The sequence below is a fragment of the Salvelinus fontinalis genome, unplaced genomic scaffold, assembly GCF_029448725.1.
Source record: "Salvelinus fontinalis isolate EN_2023a unplaced genomic scaffold, ASM2944872v1 scaffold_0799, whole genome shotgun sequence".
Taxonomy (NCBI): domain Eukaryota; kingdom Metazoa; phylum Chordata; class Actinopteri; order Salmoniformes; family Salmonidae; genus Salvelinus; species Salvelinus fontinalis.
Window position 1 is genome coordinate 1 of NW_026601008.1, and position 21,507 is coordinate 21,507.

General features: G+C 50.1%; 1 protein-coding gene across 1 annotated transcript; it reads right to left on the minus strand.

Moving 5' to 3' along the window:
• Window positions 1-15,817: 15,817 nt before the first annotated feature.
• On the minus strand, window positions 15,818-20,588 carry LOC129847363 (piggyBac transposable element-derived protein 4-like). Its single transcript, XM_055915134.1, has 2 exons — window positions 18,609-20,588; window positions 15,818-18,211 (listed from the first exon to the last, which is right to left on the minus strand). Exons 1-2 carry the CDS (start codon window positions 19,564-19,566, stop codon window positions 17,184-17,186), a joined length of 1,986 nt encoding a protein of 661 aa, XP_055771109.1. The 5' UTR covers window positions 19,567-20,588; the 3' UTR covers window positions 15,818-17,183.
• Between the last annotated feature and the right edge of the window lie 919 nt (window positions 20,589-21,507).

Here is a 21,507-nt window from a genome sequence, read left to right on the forward strand (position 1 = left end):
AATGAAGGGGTGATCCTCTGAGGCGTTGTAGAAAACAAGAATATGAGGTCTGACACTCTCCGCTACACGCTCCAATGTGGTCCTTGGTGAGCCTCGTCTTGCAATAACACTGTCCTTTCCTCAGCAAAGACGCGATAGCTTTAGTTCTGCGTCTACTCTTTACATCACGTAATACCCTGGCAATGCGGCTCTTGGTGACGGGCATGTGCCTGTGGATCAGAGAGTTGAGAAATAGGTCCGGGTTCTCCTGTCAATGAGTTTCTCCACAGAGTACCTGAATACCAAGAGACCTCTGATGTCAACCTCCATGCCTCCAGAGGACCTGTTGAGATCGACCGTGAAACGTTTCAGTCTTTCCCACAAATCTCACATCCTCTGGAATGGTCGAGTTGTAGCACGTTTCAACAACCTTCTGGTTCAGCCATTGCACCGCACGTCAGCTTAGACATGATTGCTAGGAACAGGGTTCTTGGATTCACCTTTGCTTGTACTGTCTGTGATCCTCCCTATGGAGGTCTCCAGAACATTGAGATTTAGGTCCATTATAGACTCCGGTAAGGAAACCACCTGCCTCCTGACTGACAGGCTGGGGTGTACATGGAACCCTGGAGTTCCTTCACCTTCTTCCTATCCACCTTGGTAGCATTCAGTGTATCACTGCGGATATCCACCCAGTCGAACATGGAGCCTAGCTCTCCCTTGCTGTCTCTCATCACTATCATAGCATTGTTGACGGATGATGCCTTTTCCTAACCAATTGCAGTCGCATGAAAGCGTTGAACGCCTCCTCAAAGGCTTCTGTCATCTCATTGTCAGTTGCTTGATGTGGGGGACGTGTCGTAATTGGTGTCAGACCTGGCGCCATCTCCTCTGAACACATCCATGTTCACACTCATGTTCATGAGTCTGAGCAACTGGGTACTGGACACATCCCCATCCGTATCACCAGAGGCGGCCAGTGTGCTTAACTGGACTGTACACCGAGGCTAGACGACGGCGTATTTGTTTCACATGGCTCCTCGTTACTCATGTCTAGGATAAAACAGAATAGGCGCCCCTGAGCAAAATCCTCTCTGATAGGTGGTGACATACTGCAGAAATCTGTGTTCTCCAGAGTCACTTGGAGAACCTCGCCTTTGCAGCAATATGTCAGGTAAAGGAGAAATTGGAAAGTAGCTCTGTCCTTTGTTGACAACGCTCCGAAAGACAGCTCATCTGATATCCTATCGTGTAGTATGTCATTGTCAACCGCTAAGAAGAAGGCTCTCCTATTGGAAGGCACGTTCACTGTTTCTAACACAGCTGTATTTGCTTGTCTGTGAGGCAAAACATTACAATAGGTTGACACCGTTGTATTTTTCTTAGTGGCCATGCTTTGATAGTGTTGTCTTCTCTGGTCTAACACAATTGAGAGCCTAGAGCCTACTTCCTAACTCCTTGGCATACATGTACACTAAACCTCATGTCCCTTGACAGGGTACTTCAGCTCTGAACAGTGAAGTCAGTTTGTCTGAGTTAGATAAGTCAGCCGTGTTTGGATAGATGAGCTCGTGACTGAACCGGACACTTCAGCTCTGAACAGAGAAGTCAGTGTCTCGTATTTGGATAAGTCAGCCGTGTTCGGATACATGAGCACGTGACTGGATCGGACACTTCAGTTCTGAACAGAGAAGTCAGTGTCTCGTATTTGGATAAGTCAGCCGTGTTCGGATAGATGAGCATGTGACTGGAGACAGATAATTCAGCTCTGCTCGGATGAGCCAGCCGTGGTCGGGCACCTCAGACTTAGTCACAAATGGATAATTCAGCTCTGCTCGGATGAGCCAGCCGTGGTCGGGCACCTCAGACTTAGTCTCAAATGGATAACTCAGCTCTGCTCGGATGAGCCAGCCGTGGTCGGGCACCTCAGACTTGGTCACAAATGGATAACTCAGCTCTGCTCGGATGAGCCAGCCGTGGTCGGGCACCTCAGACTTAGTCTCAAATGGATAACTCAGCTCTACTCGCTGAGCCAGCCGTGGTCGGGCACCTCAGACTTGGTCAAAAATGGATAACTCAGCTCTGCTCGGATGAGCCAGCCGTGGTCGGGCACCTCAGACTTGGTCGCAAATGGATAACTCAGCTCTGTTGTGATGAGCCAGCCGTGGTCAGGTACCTCAGACTTGGTCGCAAATGGATAACTCAGCTCTGTTGTGATGAGCCAGCCGTGGTCGGGTACCTCAGACTTGGTCACAAATGGGTAATTCAGCCCTGAACGGATATTCAGGCCTGGTTGTGTAGGTCTGTACTTGGTTTCGATTATGATCTTTCATCCTTTGCTCTCCATATGCTCCTTAGTTCAACATTTGATATCTTAGCATCAGTTGGATGCTTGATACCATACAAGGGTTTCAGGTTGTCACTGAACAGTAGTTCTACGAAAATATGTGACTACACTCTGTAAAATAAAGTCCCTAGGTCTCTTGAGTAACAATCATGAACAAAGCCGTGCCTTTCGTGGATACTTTCCTGACATCTACCCCGAGCGTAGAGTTGTAAACCCTGACCTTGAACCTAATCTGGTAGGGGTGATGATCAAGTCTGTCCTCTTTAACAGACAGGAGGGAGGCGCTGTTATGCAGAGGGTTGGTGGTGCAGGCTCGAGATATCAAAATCTACACTACGGTACACTTCAAAGTTACTGGTATAGCTCCTGTTGTGGGTTATGACCTAGACTTGGGTCGCGATCAGGATGGCGAGGAAGAGACCTGGGAGCTGGTTGGTAGAAATTGGTCTAAACACTTGCTGCTGAGCCAGTGAACGTCCACGTTCTCCATGATGACATTAAGCGGAAAGTAAATGCTCTCGTTTTCCCGCTTAAATGTATATCCTTGGCCAAAAGGTATGTAGAATCTGTAAGGGGAGCACTCACTTTCGGAGACTTTTGCCCCGACAAGGGCTACTACATTGCTCGAGACGGTAACACGCCTGCCTTGTGCTCCAATGTCATGTTCGGTAGGGTCTATTTCATGTCTGCAAACAAGCTGAACCAGGTGCTCTCAGTATCCGAACTCATCTATGATCACGACCTGTCTGAGGCTGAGACTAAGCTCTTTGACAGTAAACACGTGGCCTATTTCTACAAGGCAGCGTGTCTGGACATTGAGACCGTGTTTGACAAATCATACCGAGACATGTCCCTAAGATGCGACTCATTCGCCTACAGGTTCCCCTACTGCACTGAGCGTACGGTCGAGGGCATGACAGAGTACAGGACTAAGCTGGTTCACATGCTAGACACTGGCAGTCACAATTGCCAAAACATAGTAAGCACGTCTCTATCCCTACTCTATCTCCTGACATGCCAGGTCAGCAGCACGAGATAACCTGCATCTCTCCGTGATCCTCAACTCCCACATACCCAAGACTTCACCTGACCACCACAGGAAGAAGCTGATAGTTGTCTATAACAAATGTAAGGTAACACACAACCACCAACCCAGAGGCTGACCACGAACTAGCCAGGGGTGCCGGTATAGACGATGTCAGATGGATTATGTTTTACCCGTGCTCCGGAGAACTCGCAGTCCTGGAGAAGATGATCCAACTGCTGTACAAGTACGGCATAGAACTGCTGTACGTGTTCAACGCCGAATTCGATGTGAGAGTGATCGAGCAGCGTGTGCATTTTTACACTCAATCGAATTACACCAAGTTCCGAGACGCCGTTACCCAGGAACGAGGAGCCTCGCTATTGCGAGCCTGGTACGGCCTCTTTGTCACCAAGGCCCTGGCCCATGACATGGTACCGTTCTTCCAGTTTGAAAACGTACGTTACCTTGATATGTACAAGGAGATGCTGAAGAGCGTAGGCTCTGTGTTGCTCAACGGAACCTTGACCGAGTACAAGCTCCAACTGATATCTGTGCACATCCAAACGTTCAACAAAGACAAGGCCAAGCTGGGCCACTTCAAGATGAACAGCTGCGGTATGAACATCATAGATCTGTACAGGATGGCGGGGACCAGAGATATAAAGTTTGCGTGTCACCAGCATGAAGTTGAACGACGTGGCACCCTTTGTCATCTCCAAGGTCAGGAAGCTACACAGAAAGGTTCCAAAGGACACCAGAAAGCTTTGCAAGCTAGCGGACGTGGGTTACTCTAGCATGGACGAGATGATCAGACTCGGAGGTAGGAGTCTATTTGCCGTGCTCGTCTACAACTTGGTCGACTCACAGCTGTGCGCCAGGCTGGCTAAAGTTCTCAACCCAGTATCAACTCTGTTTCATCGTTGTAGGGCCACTCTCAATATAGACGTGGTGGTACACGGGAGAGGGGATAATTTTTGCGGCTTTGTGCAGAGCATTCACTCGGTTCAGATCCCCCAGCTCAAGTTTACACTCGATACCCTCAGAGTGAAAGCGGGACCCCTGGGCATGGAACTGAACAGCCGACTGCGATGGGATCCTAATCTCGCCTCAGACAATGGTGACAGTGACATGTGGAAGGGAGGATCTGTGTGTGACCCACTCACTGGCCTACACTACTCGGGGCCCGGCATGGGTCTGGAGCTGTCCTTTGACTTCTCCAGTATGTACCCCTCAATCATGTGCGCTCTCAACATCTCACCTGAGACCACCATCCCCTGGCCTCCCGTTGACTTTCCCCACGATCTATCGGGTTGGGTGTGTTACAACTGGGAGGCTGAGGGGTTTCAGTACGCATCGCTCATTCTCAAGTACGACCAGACCCAAGGCTGCTTCATCCGTGCCCCGGGCATATTCTCTTCCTCGGTAGAGTACTATCTCAACCAGCGAGCTGAGTTCAAGAGGAAACTCAAGAACCCTGACATCAGCGAGGCCGAGCGGGTCTACTACAAGCTACAGGAGGGAGAGTGTAAAGTCCTAGCCAACTCCTTCTACGGAACGGCTCCTCGTCCCTGCGGGCCTCTCATATCTGGCCACGGCAGGCAACAGATTGCCGTTGTAAACAACTGTGTGTCTACGTTCTACCAGCACAGCTGCCCTGTTGTCTACGGAGACACTGACAGTGTCATGGTCTCAGTCGGATACGGTCCCCGGGACATCCCCGAAAGGGACGTGTCTGATGTAGTCGTGCACAGAACAGATACGCCCCGGGTCCGGGGACACTGACATCAAACTCCTCGAGAGCTTTGCCTGTGATGGCCGGAAGGCTGTGGGTGACATGTTTAAGAGGGCTGGCTCCCAGGTGCCTGCCTTTCTGGACTACGCTGCACTGCCTTGGTTGAGGACACTCTCGAGAGGATGTACGTGATAGGCAGAGGTACACACACCGAAATGTAGCAGAGACCCGAAAGGAGCATTCACCAAGGAAGGATATCCCGTCTTTGTGGCAAGAGTCCCCTGGGTCCGAAGAAGTTGCGGATGTCACAGGGCCCTTCGTTAAAGACAGGAGAGTCAAGCTGGAGTATGAAAACAGTTGCTCGGTCTACTGTCACGTAGCTAAGAAGACCTACGTGGCTCTCAGTCACAACCTAGACGACAAGGGTGATCTGTCTTCGATCTCCGTAAAGGTCAGGGGGCTGTCGGCCTTCAAAAGTATGCGCTCCCCTTGTGATTCTGCCGTGACGGACACCTTCATATCCTGCGTCATGAGGGGAGACTGTGTCAAACTGGAGACTGACGTGTTGTCCTGCTTTTCAACTCTCCCTGGCACCAGCTCAAGGCTGGAGATGTAATCTTATACCCTGGAGAGGGAACCGATCCTGGGACGATCAACGGGCAGTGGTTAGACTTACATCGAAGCTAGGTCCTTCCTCACCTCTTACCGAGTGGACGATGTTATAACGTTGAAGCTGGACTCTGGGGTTCTCTGCGGTCTCTACGACACTGGTTCCCGTACAGGGCTACGAGTCTGCGTCGAGCGACACCATCACAGTGAGAACGCTGTACAAGGACTGGAAATACTGCATGAACCACATGTTCTCGCGCAAGGAAGCCATCCTCAGAGACCTGTTAGCGTGCAAAGCATCGCAACTCATCGCGTCCAAGATGGCAGCAGGGTTCTTTCCTTGGAGCAGTCTCATCAAATCATCAAAGAACAAGCACTTTAGTCAACAAACACTGGATCGCTTGCAGGTAGCCAACTCCAGTGTTAAAACGACCTACCTAGAAACTGTGAAGACGTGGCTACAGCACATTACAGGACTCTCTGTCAAGCCAGTCGAATGCCCCGAGTATCACAAGTGTAACCCTTGCGAAAGCAGCCTTCTACAGGATACCCCTTGAACCTCCAGGCTAACACAGGGTGTATCACGGCCATGTTCGGTGGATCGCTCATATGCGAGGCCAAGCGTTCCGACACAAGCGTGGTGTCTGACGGTGATAATGAACACGGGTCCAAAACCCGTTAGAGATGACAACACGGAGGAGCATCACACCCCGGCCCCCAGAACCCTAACGCCAATCGATTCCTCGTCTTACACAGAGATCATTTCACACCCCTACCAGCCTTTCAACAAATGTTTCGCCAACTCCAGGGTGCTGATAGCTCACTATGCTGACTCTACCTTGGTGAACCGCTCTGGAAAGCTTTTAGCTCACTGCATTATAGACTACTGCTTACCCCGCTACATGTACAGTTCTGCCCTTGGCTCCCACAGCCTGGATGATTGCAAAGAGCACTTGCTCACCTCAATCTCCTCAGTCAGACAGAGGTTGAAGAGGGCAACCACGGCTTTCAACGCGGTAATGAACAACTGCCCTGAACACATGATACCCGTCTGCGGTAGTAGTGAGTTGGAGCACCTAAGGATCAACAGGGAAACTGTGGTGCGTCTGCCCGGTGAGAAACTCGAGGTCTGCAGCAATGTGATCACCAAGGACATGTCCCTACAGCCCCGTGATGTCTACAGGAACCTAAGCGCCTCGCTCGGGAAAAGGCTCACGGAAGCCATATCGGAAGGCATACTGTCCCTTGTCGACAACGACTCTTGCTCTGACGCCTCCATCTTGCTTTCGTTGCCGATTGTCATGTTGCAAGACGCTGGGATCACCTACTCTACTACTGGTAGGCTTTCCATAGTGAGAAGCGAGCTGTGCGAGAGGACTCTAGTTGACCTGGCAGGCCTTCTGTATCAGACTGTACTCATGTTGCAGATACAGACCCCTGACGCGTTCAGCTCTGGGCCCGTTATGTACCCAGAATCTGTTCTTTGCATCATGCCGTACTGTTGCGCCGACGCAAAAGTCATGAGAACCTGGATCGAGACCTTTAAGGAGAAAAAATGGATCACCCCTGTCCGGGCCACGCTCGGAAAGAGGAGACGTCCTCCCTCTGACTGCAGGGTGGTTACGTATCATTGCACCGGTTGTAAAAACTTCTACAAGGACCTGTTCACCAACAATATCCCCGGTCACAGGCTTATCCAGCGTGTCTACGGTGAAGACAAGAAGAGAAGGATAGGACGGTGTGTCAATGAAAGACGGTGGCTCTCGTGATCGAGACGAAAAGCACTGTATATACCATTTCGTATACATGCATTGAGTACAGACCGGTGATAGTATACCTTTAGCATCCCAAGCACGGGTAAAGATGTCTTTCAGTCAGAAGGAGTATGTGTTCACCCACACAATGAACAAGGTCAGTGAAGCACATCAGCCTACCATGTTCAAGATTGACTTGCAAGGGCTCATACCCTTTGGAGACTGCAGCACTCTGTTCATCATTGACAACATGACAGTTACCGCATACAAGCAAGGCACCTTGGACAAAATACCAGTCAAGTTCACTGTCCTCAATGACAACAAGACAAGGATCCTGACTAATGATCCATCTAAACTTTCATCCCAGTGGAACGTTGACATTAACGGTGGCTCCTGTATCAAGATAGCTGGCACGGACACAGTGCCTTTCAATCGAACCCTATCTGTCTATGATGACGACAACAGGCAGGCTCTCATCAATGTCTTAGCCTTCATGATGTCAAACAGTCTCTGGGCCTCGGACAGAGCGAAAGGAGCTTTAGACGTTCTGGTCGCTTCTCCCCGAGGGGAGTTTCAATTCATATGCGGCCTGTGTTCGGCGAAAGGCTTTGTCAGCATTACCAGGGGACCCAGTGGAATAGCATCCTTTTCTTTCCCCCAGTGTGCAGACAGCTACGTGTGCGTACCTTCCCATCAACTCGGCACTGACAAGGACTATGATGCTCTCAGAAATGTCCTAGCTCTTTGGCGATCTGTCTCCCTCGACGACCTTGGAATTCTCCACAGAGTCACTCAGGAGATGGCAATGGCAACCCCGCGAGCCTTCCAAGACCTCGACTGTACATCTTTCCCTCCTAGACACATGTATGGTGGGGGTATTGTCATCCCATATGCTGTGATGAAATACGTCTCCGCACTGTACCAGACCATGAGCGAGTACGCGGACAACATTGCCATTGTAGACGAAAATAGGCCTCACATCAAAGTCTTGATCCAGAGCCCCTCTGAAAACATAGGTGAAATCACTGGGCATCTCTCAATCACCATACTCTATGGAACAACACTCTGGGACATATACACCAAACTCATCCATGGGCTGAGGCTTGCAGAGGGATGTGAGGAAGAAGACATTGACAGTCTTTCTACTGTCACACAGTTAAGCACCGAGGTGTTGATCAGGAGAACCCAGTTGAAGTTTATGTTGAATAACCATATGTCTTTAAGGGATTGGTATAACTTTTACTATGGGGCAACATGTATGGGTTAACAACAATTGCGTGATATGTGCAGGAGGACTATGTTATACAGTAATGTTTCACAAATATATTGAATAAAGGCAAAAGACACCATTGATTTGGTTTATTCATTTCAAGGAAAAGTACACTCTAGCTGTAACATTGTATAATATCTTACAGAGTATGTTATGAAAAGAGTTCACTATTCATATCCATAGCCTTGTGCTGAGAATATCGAACCCTCTTGTGTCCTTCGATCCTACTCCATCCTTGTCATTGTCTCCCCTCACATTAGGGGGAAGGTCGTGGCACAAAAGTTACATTCCTAGCCCCTCTCATGTAGTCAATCAACTCTCCTATGGTGTAGAAGTGTAGATTGGTCCCACATCGAAAGCCAGACCCATGGAACATGATTTTGTATACCTTTCCTTTCCCTGTTACAATGTCAAAGAGGTATCCAGAGCGATGTTCATCCATGTAACATACTGCAGCAGCAGGGTTGAAGTTTTCACTTTGCATACTCTTTAGACTGTTTAACAAGGCAGTGTGCTCACTTGACCCTGGGGACCTACCATTTGGCGACTGCCCAAGAGACAGTCCCCACCATCCACTCTTTAGTAACTGTATCATAGTATGCATCTCTTCCACTACACGTATGCAAGTCCCCTTGCTTTGACCACCAGGTATGGCTCTAGGTCTAGCCATCAGGTACCCTCCTGGGTAATTTGCAATCATGTCTTCTATAATTTTTGCTGGTTGACTGTATTCCCACTCTAGGAAGTCGGTGCATTTGTAACGGCCTCCAGTGACATATATGGCGAATGAGATAATGTCACAATCCCCTGTCTTCATCATACATGAACACACTCCTCCGGGCTCCGCTCCACGGTAGTCCGCTATGGCAAAAGCTCCCACCTTCACCTCGGGTCTATTGAGGAAAGATATCATTTGTTCCTCAGATACGGAACCCCACCAGTGGTCACCCAGTGACTCTACAAATGAAAGCCATGATCTGTCCAATAGAGGCCAGTTTCCATAGGTCACTTCCATCCCAGTCATTTCGAATGCACACTTGATATTTCTTCCCCAGTGCTGAGAGAGGCAAACTGTTAACAGATCCTAAGAACAGACCTTGCTATTTAACTGCCTCCCTGTAATGCTCGGTTGGGTAAACACAGAGAGTTGGACAGCACAGAAACAGTTGGACGAGTGCCCAGAGCTGGATAAACAAATAGAGCCGTTGCCTAGGTGAAGGGAAGATAAACAGACAGGGCTGGAGAAAGTAAGCCTGTGTGTACAGCATAGACAGGGTTGGATGAGGCTGTGTGGACAGCATAGACAAGGTTGGATGAGTGCCCAGGTGACGGGAAGATAAACAGACAGGGATGGAGAAAGTAAGCTTGTGTGGACAGCACAGACAAGGTTGGATGAGCATGTGTGGACAGCACAGACAAGGTTGGATGAGCCTGTGTGGACATCACAGACAAGGTTGGATGAGTGCCCAGGTGACGGGAAGATAAACAGACAGGGATGGAGAAAGTAAGCCTGTGTGGACAGTACAGAAACAGTTGGACGAGTGCCCAGAGCTGGATAAACAAATAGAGCCGTTGCCTAGGTGAAGGGAAGATAAACAGACAGGGCTGGAGAAAGTAAGCCTGTGTGTACAACATAGACAGGGTTGGATGAGGCTGTGTGGACAGCATAGACAAGGTTGGATGAGTGCCCAGGTGACGGGAAGATAAACAGACAGGGATGGAGAAAGTAAGCCTGTGTGGACAGCACAGACAAGGTTGGATGAGCATGCGTGGACAGCACAGACAAGGTTGGATGAGCCTGTGTGGACATCACAGACAAGGTTGGATGAGTGCCCAGGGCTGGATAAACAAGTAGAGCTGTTGCCTAGGTGACGGGAAGATAAACAGACAGGGATGGAGAAAGTAAGCCTGTGTGGACAGCACAGACAAGGTTGGATGAGTGCCCAGGTGACGGAAAGATAAACAGACAGGGATGGAGAAAGTAAGCCTGTGTGGACAGCACAGAAACAGTTGGACGAGTGCCCAAGGTCTGGATAAACAAGTAGAGACTTGCCCAGGTGGTGGGGAGATACACAAGACAGGGCTGGAGAAAGTAAGCCTGTGTGGACACAACAGCCACTGTATGATGAGTGGTAGATGAGTAGCTAAACACCTTAGCTTGGATGAATGTATAATGTGTGGATTTAGAGACAAGGTTGGATGCACGCAAGTGGTTGAGTAACAGGCCAAGGATGAATAACCAAGGCATTGTGGCATGAATGGAGCCCTTTTGGATAGCACAGACACGGTTGGATGAAGCAGTACCGGGTGGATAGCCCAGCTATAATGACTTTGTGAAACATGTGTAGTTGCAACGGTACTGCTCTTTGTAATGTATGTGAATAAAAAGAACAAGGCTCTGACATGACTGGTGATACACTTTATTGATTGCATGTCAAAACAATGATATGTAATGTATATTACATTGACACATATACTGTCACAAATATTAATTGAGATGTACAGTAATACAATGGTCATGGCCTATACCTCTGGTCATACGGGCTAGTCTGTATGGAACGTTTGAGACTGGGTAGGCCTCCACTTGTCTCCACTGGTCCCCTCCTTCTCCCTCCTGTTACATCCATCTTGCTCATGCACAGGTCCTGTGTTGTAGAAAGGGGTCTTGGTACAAAGGAAACCTTTACAACCGTTGTCATATGGTCCAGCAAACTTGTCATTGAGTTAAAGTGTATATCTGTATCAAGCACAAACCCAGACTTATCAAACGTGACCTTGTATGGTTGTCCTTTTGCTGTTACAATTTCGAAGAGGTATCCATATTCCTCTTCATCCATGTAACAGATCGCTGCAGCTGGCTTGGGGTATTCATCTTCCATCTTTTTTAGGTCCTGTATAACATCAATGTGATTTGATGACATTGGGGAACTGCCCGTCGAATGTCCCCACCATGCACCCTCTAGTAGCTGTATCATTTCACGCATCCCTTCCACTACACATTTGCCAGACCAATTGTTCTGTTCATCAGGTATGTCTCTTGGTCTAGCCATCAAGTAACCGCTTGGGACTGCTTTAAGCACATCGGTTATTAGCTGAACAGGGTCACCTCTGTCCCAGTCTAGGAACTCAGTGCATTTGTAATAGCCTTGGGTGACGTGTATATCAAATGGGATGAGAGTATTGTCAGTGCTCTTCACCATACAGGAACACACTCCTCCCTGCATGTCACCAAAGTAGGCCGTGATGGCAATAGCTCCTACAGTAACTTCGGGTCTATTTAGGGATGACATTAGCTGCTCTTTAGAGACGGAGCCCCACCACCTCTCACCCAGCCATTCTACCAGTGGAAGCCAGGATTTGTTCAATAGAGGCCAGTTGCCATATTTCCTTTGCTTAGCGACACGGAGTGAGTCGAATTGTCTTCTCCCCATATAGGCCATCTTCCAACCACTTACCTATTTTGCTATGTGTATGTAATTGGTATCATAGTTCTTGTGATTCAGCCATTGTAAATAGTAGGAAAAGTGGAACCATACCCCAAAGCCGCACACTCTCACCAACCCCAGGAAAGGGCCTTATGTTTTCTAACTGTTGTTGCTAGAGACGTGGCTAGTTGCTCATCATGATTATGATCACATGCAGCCTTACGAACAGCTTTCACCTCTGTACAACCACACCTAACCCGTAACTTAACCCACTCATGAAAAGGTGTTTAACTGTGACACCTACTGCAACTGTCGCATTTAACAGCTAATCATGGACCTATATCTCCTTACCTCAGGCAATTGTGCATTTCCGACCTCTAATCATGTCAGAGGAGAGTGGTATAGAAACTGACAATAGCGAGCTGAGCCTGGTAGGAGAGACGCATGTTATATCATACTCTATAGACACCTCTTTCATAGACCATACTCATCACAGGCATTTAACTTGTACTGATTCTAACACTCGTCTCTATTCCACAGGTATCTACCATAATCCTGACCCGTTCTGTAGGTACTCGGTTTGATGTCCTTTCATTCACTGTTGTAAAGTATACCATGTATAAGTGATACATTTCCCATGTCTTTAATACACATTCAGGAGAGTGATTACATACTATCGTCTGACGATGAAGGACCTAGGAACCTTGTCTTGGAACAAGCTCCTCCACTGTTGCCCCCAGAAGTCGTCAACCGGCCTCAACCTCACCTAGCATTACCTCCTCTTCCCCAGTTGAACAATGCAGAAGATGAAATGGTAGATATGGTAGTGTATACTGTGATGACACTTTTGCTTGTGTGTATGACTTGTTGGTAATGTGGTTATGTCTCTTTCGCTCAAGTATATGGCCGATGATGAGGATGGAGCTGATGCGGATGGAGATTATGATGATGGAGATGACTAGGTTGCAATGTGTTGAGATCTAACTACACTGAACCCATTTTATTCATTTTTGAGCTGCCACTATGTCCTACTTTTGGTATGGATGTATGTAAATGTTATGTACTCTGTAAATAAATGTGACCTGGTATTCTTGCTCAGGATATTATTGTCTTTATTCACAGAAGGATATGGACATTGAATAATACACCACAAGCACTTTGTAATGGCACATTTACCAAGCGATATGACAGTGATTACATATGCTCTCCACCTATATCTTTCCTACTCTAGACATTGTGTCTGGCATCTGTGACACCTGGGTGACGTTCCAGGCCTTCATCCCCAAAGATGTGGTTCTTTGGTCGGGCAACAAAGGTTGCATCTTCAAGGCAGCAGATGCGGGAAAGAATAGATGTGATATATGGAAAGTGTACACCTGTCCCAATCGTAAACCCCAAGTTATCAAACGTCACCTTGAATCTCTTTCCCTTGGCAGTTACAATATCAAACAGGTATCCCAAACTGTCCTCATTCATATAATGGATTGCGGCAGCTGGGTTGGTGTGCTTGTTTGTCCTCATTCGTAGAAGCTCTATCACTTTACCATGTGGTGGGGACATTTCCAAACTGAGGAATGCAGCTCCCCACCATGAGCCTTTTATCAGCTTTACAATATAACGCAGCTCGTCCACAATTTGTGTCATAGCAAAGTATTTGGGGTTATGAGCCATCCACCTGGGTCTACGTAGCAAGTGTCCTTCTCCCAGTTTACGCACCAGAACTTTCATAATGTCAATAGGAGTTGAAAATAGACCTTGTACCATATCGGTACAGATGTACCTGCCTCGACTAATAACAACAGTAAAGGTCATGACTGAATCCTGTGTCTTCACCATAATCGAACACACTCCTCCTTGCATGCCACCGAAGTGTGCTGCGACGACAATGTCCCCTTTGCGACTGTTAGATGTATCCATGAATGTGATAATCTGCTCTTTAGAGACTGATCCCCACCAGCGCTCCCCCAGCCATTCTAGGAAGGAATGCCATGATGTGTTCAGTATAGACCAACTAAGCATGCTTTCCATCGAATGTTGCTTTCTCGAATCTTCCACAGCTGGAATCGAGTCGTGACCATCTTCACAGTAAACCTGTAACTCGCCACCCTCTTCGCTGTAGTCTTCGTTGCTGTCCACCACCTCGCCATCGTCAACCTCTTCATCGTACACGTCTTCACAGTCCACCACCTCGTCGTCGTAAACCTCTTCATCGTACACGTCGTCACAGTCCACCACCTCGTCATCATCGACTTCTTCACATTCCACGACAGCGCCGGTGTCAACCTCTTCACCATAGACCTCTTCACAGTAGACCACCTCTTCGTCGTCAACCTGTTCACTGTAGAGCTGTTCACTGTCGACGTCTTGGGTGTGGACCTCGTAGTCTGACTCCTCGGAATCGTAAATGTCGTAGTCCACAAGACTATCGGTTGAACGGTGACTGGTTTCAGCCTCTTGGTCTCTGGTATCCTCCATGTCAGCACCGGGAGTATCTCGGTTATGGGTATAGTCCTCTTGACAATTGTCCTGATAATCATCACACATCCAATCCTCGTAGTCACCTGCCATGTCCGCTCCCGAACTGCTTTCGGAATCAGATGATTTGGAGCCTGAGGACCTAACTGCTTGTGGTATATGGCTGTTCCCAATCTCATAACCCTGGCAGTAACCGTAACAAGACTGAGTCTGAGGCCTCTTGACACAAACGACTGTCTCGTAATGGTTCCGACTATTCTCCAAATATATGCCCTGCTTAGACACCTCTAAACCATTAGATCTGTATTCAATCCAACGGTTGGTATAGTATGTATATATGCTTACCCCCAACATGTCTGCAGCTGCTTGAATCTCCACTTCGGTCGCCCAACTACCTAAACAATTCATGTTGGACTCCGTAATGTACTCTGACACTGAACGGTAACACACTCTCAGGATGGTCCTATACATATGTTGTTTGCTCTGTAGCTGCTGCACCACCGCATTTCGAATTGGCTCATGGTACTCCTCTGTACCACATAGTGCTTCACTGACCGCTCTGAAGAAACAATTTCCGTCACCTTTTATTTTCACATTCTTACACGGAGCACCTAACACACCAGACGCAGTATGACTGAGAGACATCTTCTTGCACTGCACCTTCAGCCTAGTGCACAGCAGCTGGGCATCTTCAACTGTAACAGGGTTGAACTGCAGCTCTCTGCATGTGCTGCCACTAACAAAGTCAATGTCCGAGTCGTCGCTACTGTCATTCTCCTTTGCTGTATTACAATATCTGAGTGTATAGAAAGACTCTGATTTCCCATGTGCCATTGTACACTCTGTTCTGCTTCCTGAGAGACGTCAGTATGGTCATTAATATATCGCTTTGGCCCCTATTGTCAAAGACCCACAGTTCTGCAGACTGAGCCATGATAGGGCGGGCCTAAGGAAAGCGTCATCAATCACACAGAGCTTAACAGAAGCCACAGGAGCCTATAAGGCTTCCATGCTTGCTGACTGAGTCATAATAGGGCGGGCCTAAGGAAAGCGTCATCAATCACACAGAGCTTAACAGAAGCCGCAGGAGCCTAGAAGGCTTCCAGGCTTGCTCACTGTGAGGGCTTGGGTAGCCTTGTTATAGTTTATAATGCTGTTGAATGCAAGTAAAAAATAAAGTATGCTCAGACAAGCAACTGTCAAGTGTTACCAACTGTACTTTATTGATAAAAGAGGTCCACATCACCATAGTACCAAATGAATACAATATAACATTTCAACTGTTAGGATAATTACATCTCCCCCATACTTTCTCGGAGCAGTGTCAGATTCAGTGACACCGATGACAAGTCCATCATCCTCACACCTTCAGTCTTCAGTACACTGAGACCCAGGGAATGTAGTCTGGCACCAGTGTTCACGTTGTATCCGGTACAGTCCACAGGACAGGCTGCGTAGTAAGGCCGATCTACCACGGCTGTTCCGGGACCATCCATGTCTCTTCCAGATGCACAATTCACCAAGATCTGTACACCTGCCTTGTATTGTGATCCACTGGGTATTAGAGACTGAGTAGACGTTGTCTTCCAGTTAAACACCACAGAGAACACTGAGACGTCAGGCTTTCCTTTTCCGTAGTAGCGCACTAGAGTGATAGGCAGACATTTACCATCAAGTTTATACACTTGGTATGGTTTCATCAATGTCACCCGGTAAGTAACGTTCCAGGTGTCAAATTGCCTACAAATGTTCCTGTAGCAATAACCTTTCTCTACCCCAATGAGGTCAGGCATAGAGTGGTCATCCGAACCACCTTGGATAGAGCGGGCCACTCTAGATTTTCCTTGTAATCCGGGTCTGTCAAACTCAGGGCCTCCGTTCACAAACTCAGGGCCTCCGTTCATAACCCCATTTTCCCCGTCAAACTCAGGTCCCCCATCCATACCACGATATTCTCCGTCAAGGTCAAGTCCCCCATCCACACCCAGGTAGTCTTCTTCAAGCACAGGTCCATCACTGATTACACTGTGCTTTTCGTACAGATGCATACATAGAGACAAGTGGATTGTTGCAACGAAGATGAACAGGTTACCCATAATAGTCCTACTTGTTATAGCTGATACCTCTTCCCCAGTGTTGATAAATGTAAACTCTTGTAACAACCCAAACTGACTTATAAGTACTTCCCTGTATTAGTGCGTTGGCTAGAACATCAAGTGTTGGATAACTGATACGTGGTTTGCTACACTACTGAAAGCTGGATCTATTGTCACAGCCTCCAAATTCCACAGACAGGATACAACATAAAGTTTTGGATAACTGAGAGGTTGTGGTGGACACTCACAGATTCAACATTACGGCCAAGGGCCCTGTGTGCGAAGTGACAGGCTGTCCCCCGTACTGCCCTTGGGCCCCGTGTGAGTTTGGGTATTGATTCTAAAAACGCCCCCCCTCCTGCACTACCTTCCCTTGGTTGTGGATATTGTGCCTTTTGGGTATGGTTGTTGTTACATAACCCTCCCGTTGTCCTTCTATTATGCCTAGCACACAGTGTCCCCCCCCGGGTCACTCTGTCCCGTCTTGGCTAAAGGCCCAGTGGGCACAAGTGTGACAGTATGGGTGTGAACAGCCTTTGCAGATGTATTTCTTACACCTGCAGCACGCTGTGTGTGTCTTGGCGTCCTTCTTGGGTGGGCAGACCTGACACCTCTTCCTCTTACTCGCCCCCAGCGGGGCGGCCGGGGCGGCGGCGGCGGCCGGGCCGGCGGCTCGCTCGCGGGCCTGCGGACGAGCCTCGGCGGATACACGCTCGCCCCGTATGACTTTGACAAGTGCGGACGCGGCTTCGGTGCGGGGGAGACGCTGCCTTCTTTGGATCAAGGGCTTCACGAGCGCCTTTCCGAGCTGCTCCAGGAACACCCTCCTCTTGTTCCGCTTCCCGGGCATCCAGTCGGGGTTGATCTCTCGCCATATGACAAAGGCGTTGTAGGAGGACACGTCGAGGATGTTGTGGAAGATGACCAGGGGCCAGCGGGCGGTCATCCGTCTGCAGCTGTAGGTCCCGACCACCTTGTCTAGGTTGTCCACGCCGCCCTTGTTGCAGTTGTAGTCTAGGATGAGGGCCGGCTTCCGGTCTCGGCGATCGCTGACGTCGGGCTCCGCGTGCCGCGTGCTCAGAAGCAGCACGTTCTTATTTCTCTTTGCCAGGTAGGACACTAGAGTGGCGGTGGGCGTGAAGGCGAACCTGGAGGACGAGACCTGTCTGCCCTTGGACTGGAGCAGCGCGGGAGGGAGCTCGGGCTTGTTCTTTCGCACCGTGCCCACCATGGTGAGGTTCCTCTCGAGGAGCCGCTGCCCGAGTTCGTAGGAGGTGAAGAAATTGTCACACGTGACGTTGTGACCGGCCGGCAGTCCCTCGGTCAGATCGAGGACGACGCGCGCGCCCTGGTTCTTCTCGGGGCATCCGCCGGCCGCCTTGCCGGTGTACACTTGCATCTTCCAAGCGTAGCTGGACTTGGCGTCGCAGGCCACCCACGACTTGATGCCGTATTTGGCCGGCTTGCTGGGAATGTACTGTCGGAAAGGGCAGCGTCCTTGAGGCGAGGGAGAGGGGAGGGAGAGGAGAGGGAGAGGAGAGGGAGAGGAGAGGGAGAGGAGATTTGCAGGAGATTAGCAGCGTCATGAGTTACTGGCTCACCATCGGGGCGCACTGCGTTTACGTTACACGCAGCCGCCGACGCCGCCGCCCGTGCCACTGCCCATTGCTACTGCTGCCCATTGCTACTACTGCCGATTGCTACCGCTGCCCGTGCTACTACTGCCCGTGCTCTCTACGCTACACGTACATACACAGATACATTGACTGCTACCGCTCTCTATGCACAGATACATAGACTGCCCGTGCTCTCTACGCCACGCGTACAAACACAGATACATAGACTGCCCGTGCTCTCTACGCTACGCGTACGTACACAGATGCATAGACGGTACCTCTGAACGGGACCAGTTGTTCGTCCACCGTCACTTCGGGCCCCGGGTTGTAGAGGGCCTGCAGCCGCTCCTCCCACAGGTCCCACACCTCTCTCACGGCCGCCAGTCTGTCGGTGGCGAGTCTCGCGGGTCTCGACTGGCGGTCGTCGAATCGCAGCAGCCTCGAGTACTTGTGAAACGCCTTGAGCGGCATGGTGGCGCGGAACACGGTCCTGCCGCTCTCGGCGTCCCACAGGCTGGCCGCGGCCTCGCCTCGGGACCTGTAGACGCCGGCTAGGATCAGCAGCCCTACGTAGGCGCGCAGGTCGGTGGAGTCCATGGGTCGCCAGCCGTCTCCGTATTTTCTCACCCCCTGCAGATTGGTCATGTCCACGATGATCCTTTCTATCGCCGGTGTGACAAACAGCCGGAAGGCGGACTCGATGTCGAGCGCTCGCGACGCGGCGTAGGCCGTGGGGCCCGGCGTCACGGCGGGGCAGGGCTGGCGGATGGCGCGGGGTCGGTCCGGGCCGCGATAGGCCGCGGAGGACCATTTGATTTTGCCGTTTTTCGACAGCAACGTCTCCCTTTCTCGCTCTGGCTCTCTGGCTCTGTCTGGCTCTCTGTCTCGCTCCTCTCGGGCAGCGGCCGCGTCTCCCTCCGGCTCTTCCTCCGGCTCTTCCTCCGGCTCTTCCTCCGAAGAGGAGCTCGACCGCGAGGCCGAGTCGTCTCCGTAGTCGTCCGCGTCGCGCTCGGGGTTGTATTCCTCACCGTCTTCATCTTCCGAAACGTCCTCCTCTTCGGAATCGCAGTAGTCTTCTTCGTCTTCTTGGTCGACGCTGGAGGATATCTGTTCCAGGACCTGAGCCGCGCTGAAACCGGGACTGCGAGGCGTCGTAGGCGGAGGCAACACGCTCGGCGGGGTCGTATTCCTCGTCGTCGTCGTCCTCGTCGTCGTCGTCCTCATCATCGTCCTCATCTTGTTCTTCTTGTTGTTGTTGTTGTTGTTGTTGTTCTTGTTGTTCTTCTTCCTCTTCTTCTTCTTCCTGACAATATTAGTAGGCTCTCTACGCCCTGCTTACTGTCGTAGGCGGAGGGCTCACGCTCGGCGGGGTCGTATTCCTCCTCGTCGTCGTCCTCGTCGTCGTCCTCTTCTTCTTCTTCTTCTTCTTCTTCCTGACAATATTAGTAGCCTCTCTACGCCCTGCTTACGGTGGCCACGTGAATGGGACGAGGCACGCGAATGGACGAGGCGCGTGGTCGGCCCTGCCTGCTCCTTCGGCCCTTCGGCCCTTCGCCCCTTCGCCCCTTCGGCCCCTTGGCCCCTTCGGTCCCATCCGGGACGCTCGGCTGGCCTACCCGCGTGATAGCACCGAGGTCGTGCACAGAGTTGGTGGGGACAACTGGTCCCTGCCGGGGTCACTCCGACCCGGCCCAGACAGAGGGGAACAACTCCTAACACAGGCCCCGGGTCACTCCGACCCGGCTCAGACAGGGGTAGGAGGGGAGGGTTTACAACATACACCTTGCTAACGCCGCCGGGGTCTCTCTGACCCCAGGCCCCCGGAACAGAGGGGAACAACTCATAACGCAGGGCTTACAACAGGGCTCGGGTCAATGTGACCTGGCCCAGACAGGGGTAGGAGGGTTACAACATACACCTTGCTAAACGCTGCCGGGGTCTCTCTAACCCACACAGACACTGGGAATCGACTCGGAACGCTGGCCGGTGGTCACTCTGTCCCGCCGAGGCAAGGGGAAGGTTGTCTAACAACAGCCATACCCGAAAGGCACAATTTCCACAACCAAGGGAAAGTAGTTTGTAGGGGGGCGTTTTTAGATTCGATATCCAAACTCACACGGTGCCCAAGGGCCCGTTTGGGGCAGACACGCCGTATTCGACACAGGCCCTTGCCCGGAATGTTGAGAATGTCAATTTTGGGGCAGGACCTTTTACTAGTATCCAGCAGGTGGTGGTGTTGGGTCACTGTGACCCCGGCCTGCCGGGGTCACAGTGACCCACACAGACACGGGGGAAGCGACAGGTAACGCTGCCGAGGGTCACTCTGACCCCTCTGACGTCACTATGACCCCGCCCACACAGGGGCAGGGGCAGGAGGGTTACAACATACACCTTGCTAACGCCGCCGGGGTCACTCTGACCCCTCTGACGTCACTATGACCCCGCCCACACAGGGGCAGGAGGGTTACAACATACACCTTGCTAACGCTGCCGGGGTCACTCCGACCCACACACAGACACGGGCAATCAACTCGGAACTGCCCGGGGTCGCTCTGACCCGCCGAGACAACGGGAGGGTTAATGAATCTGCTAACTTCTGACATTTTTTACCGAAGCCAGAAAAACAGGCGAAGGGTTACAAAAATAACTCTAGTTACACATTGGTAGACCCGATTTGAAATCCGACTTGTTGCTTGAAAAGCTGAAGATTAGGGGTAGATTTTATATAGAAAACATTGTTTTCTATAAAATGTTGGGAATGGGGTCAAAACGGCAGTTTTTGTGAAAGTTGTTTTGAATTTAATGAATCTGCTAAATTCTGACATTTTTTACCGAAACCAGAAAAACAGGCGAAGGGTTACAAAAATAGCTCTAGTTACAGATTGGTAGACCCGATTTGAAATCCGATTTGTTGCTTGAAAAGCTGAAGATTAGGGGCAGATTTTATATAGAAAACATTGTTTTCTGTAAAATGTTGGGAAAGGGGTCAAAACGGCAGTTTTTGTGAAAGTTGTTTTGAATTTAATGAATCTGCTAACTTCTGACATTTTTTACCGAAGCCAGAAAAACAGGCGAAGGGTTACAAAAATAGCTCTAGTTACAGATTGGTAGACCCGATTTGAAATCCGACTTGTTGCTTGAAAAGCTGAAGATTAGGGGTAGATTTTATATAGAAAA

What these genes read in the sequence shown, in the direction of transcription:
- LOC129847363 (XM_055915134.1), bottom strand. Translation starts at nt 19,566, where the DNA reads ATGAGGACGATGATGAGGACGACGACGACGAGGACGACGACGACGAGG. An exon ending in ACAACTGGTCCCGTTCAGAG is followed by an intron (nt 18,212 to 18,608) that starts GTACCGTCTATG and finishes CCTCGCCTCAAG; the next exon opens with GACGCTGCCCTTTCCGACAG.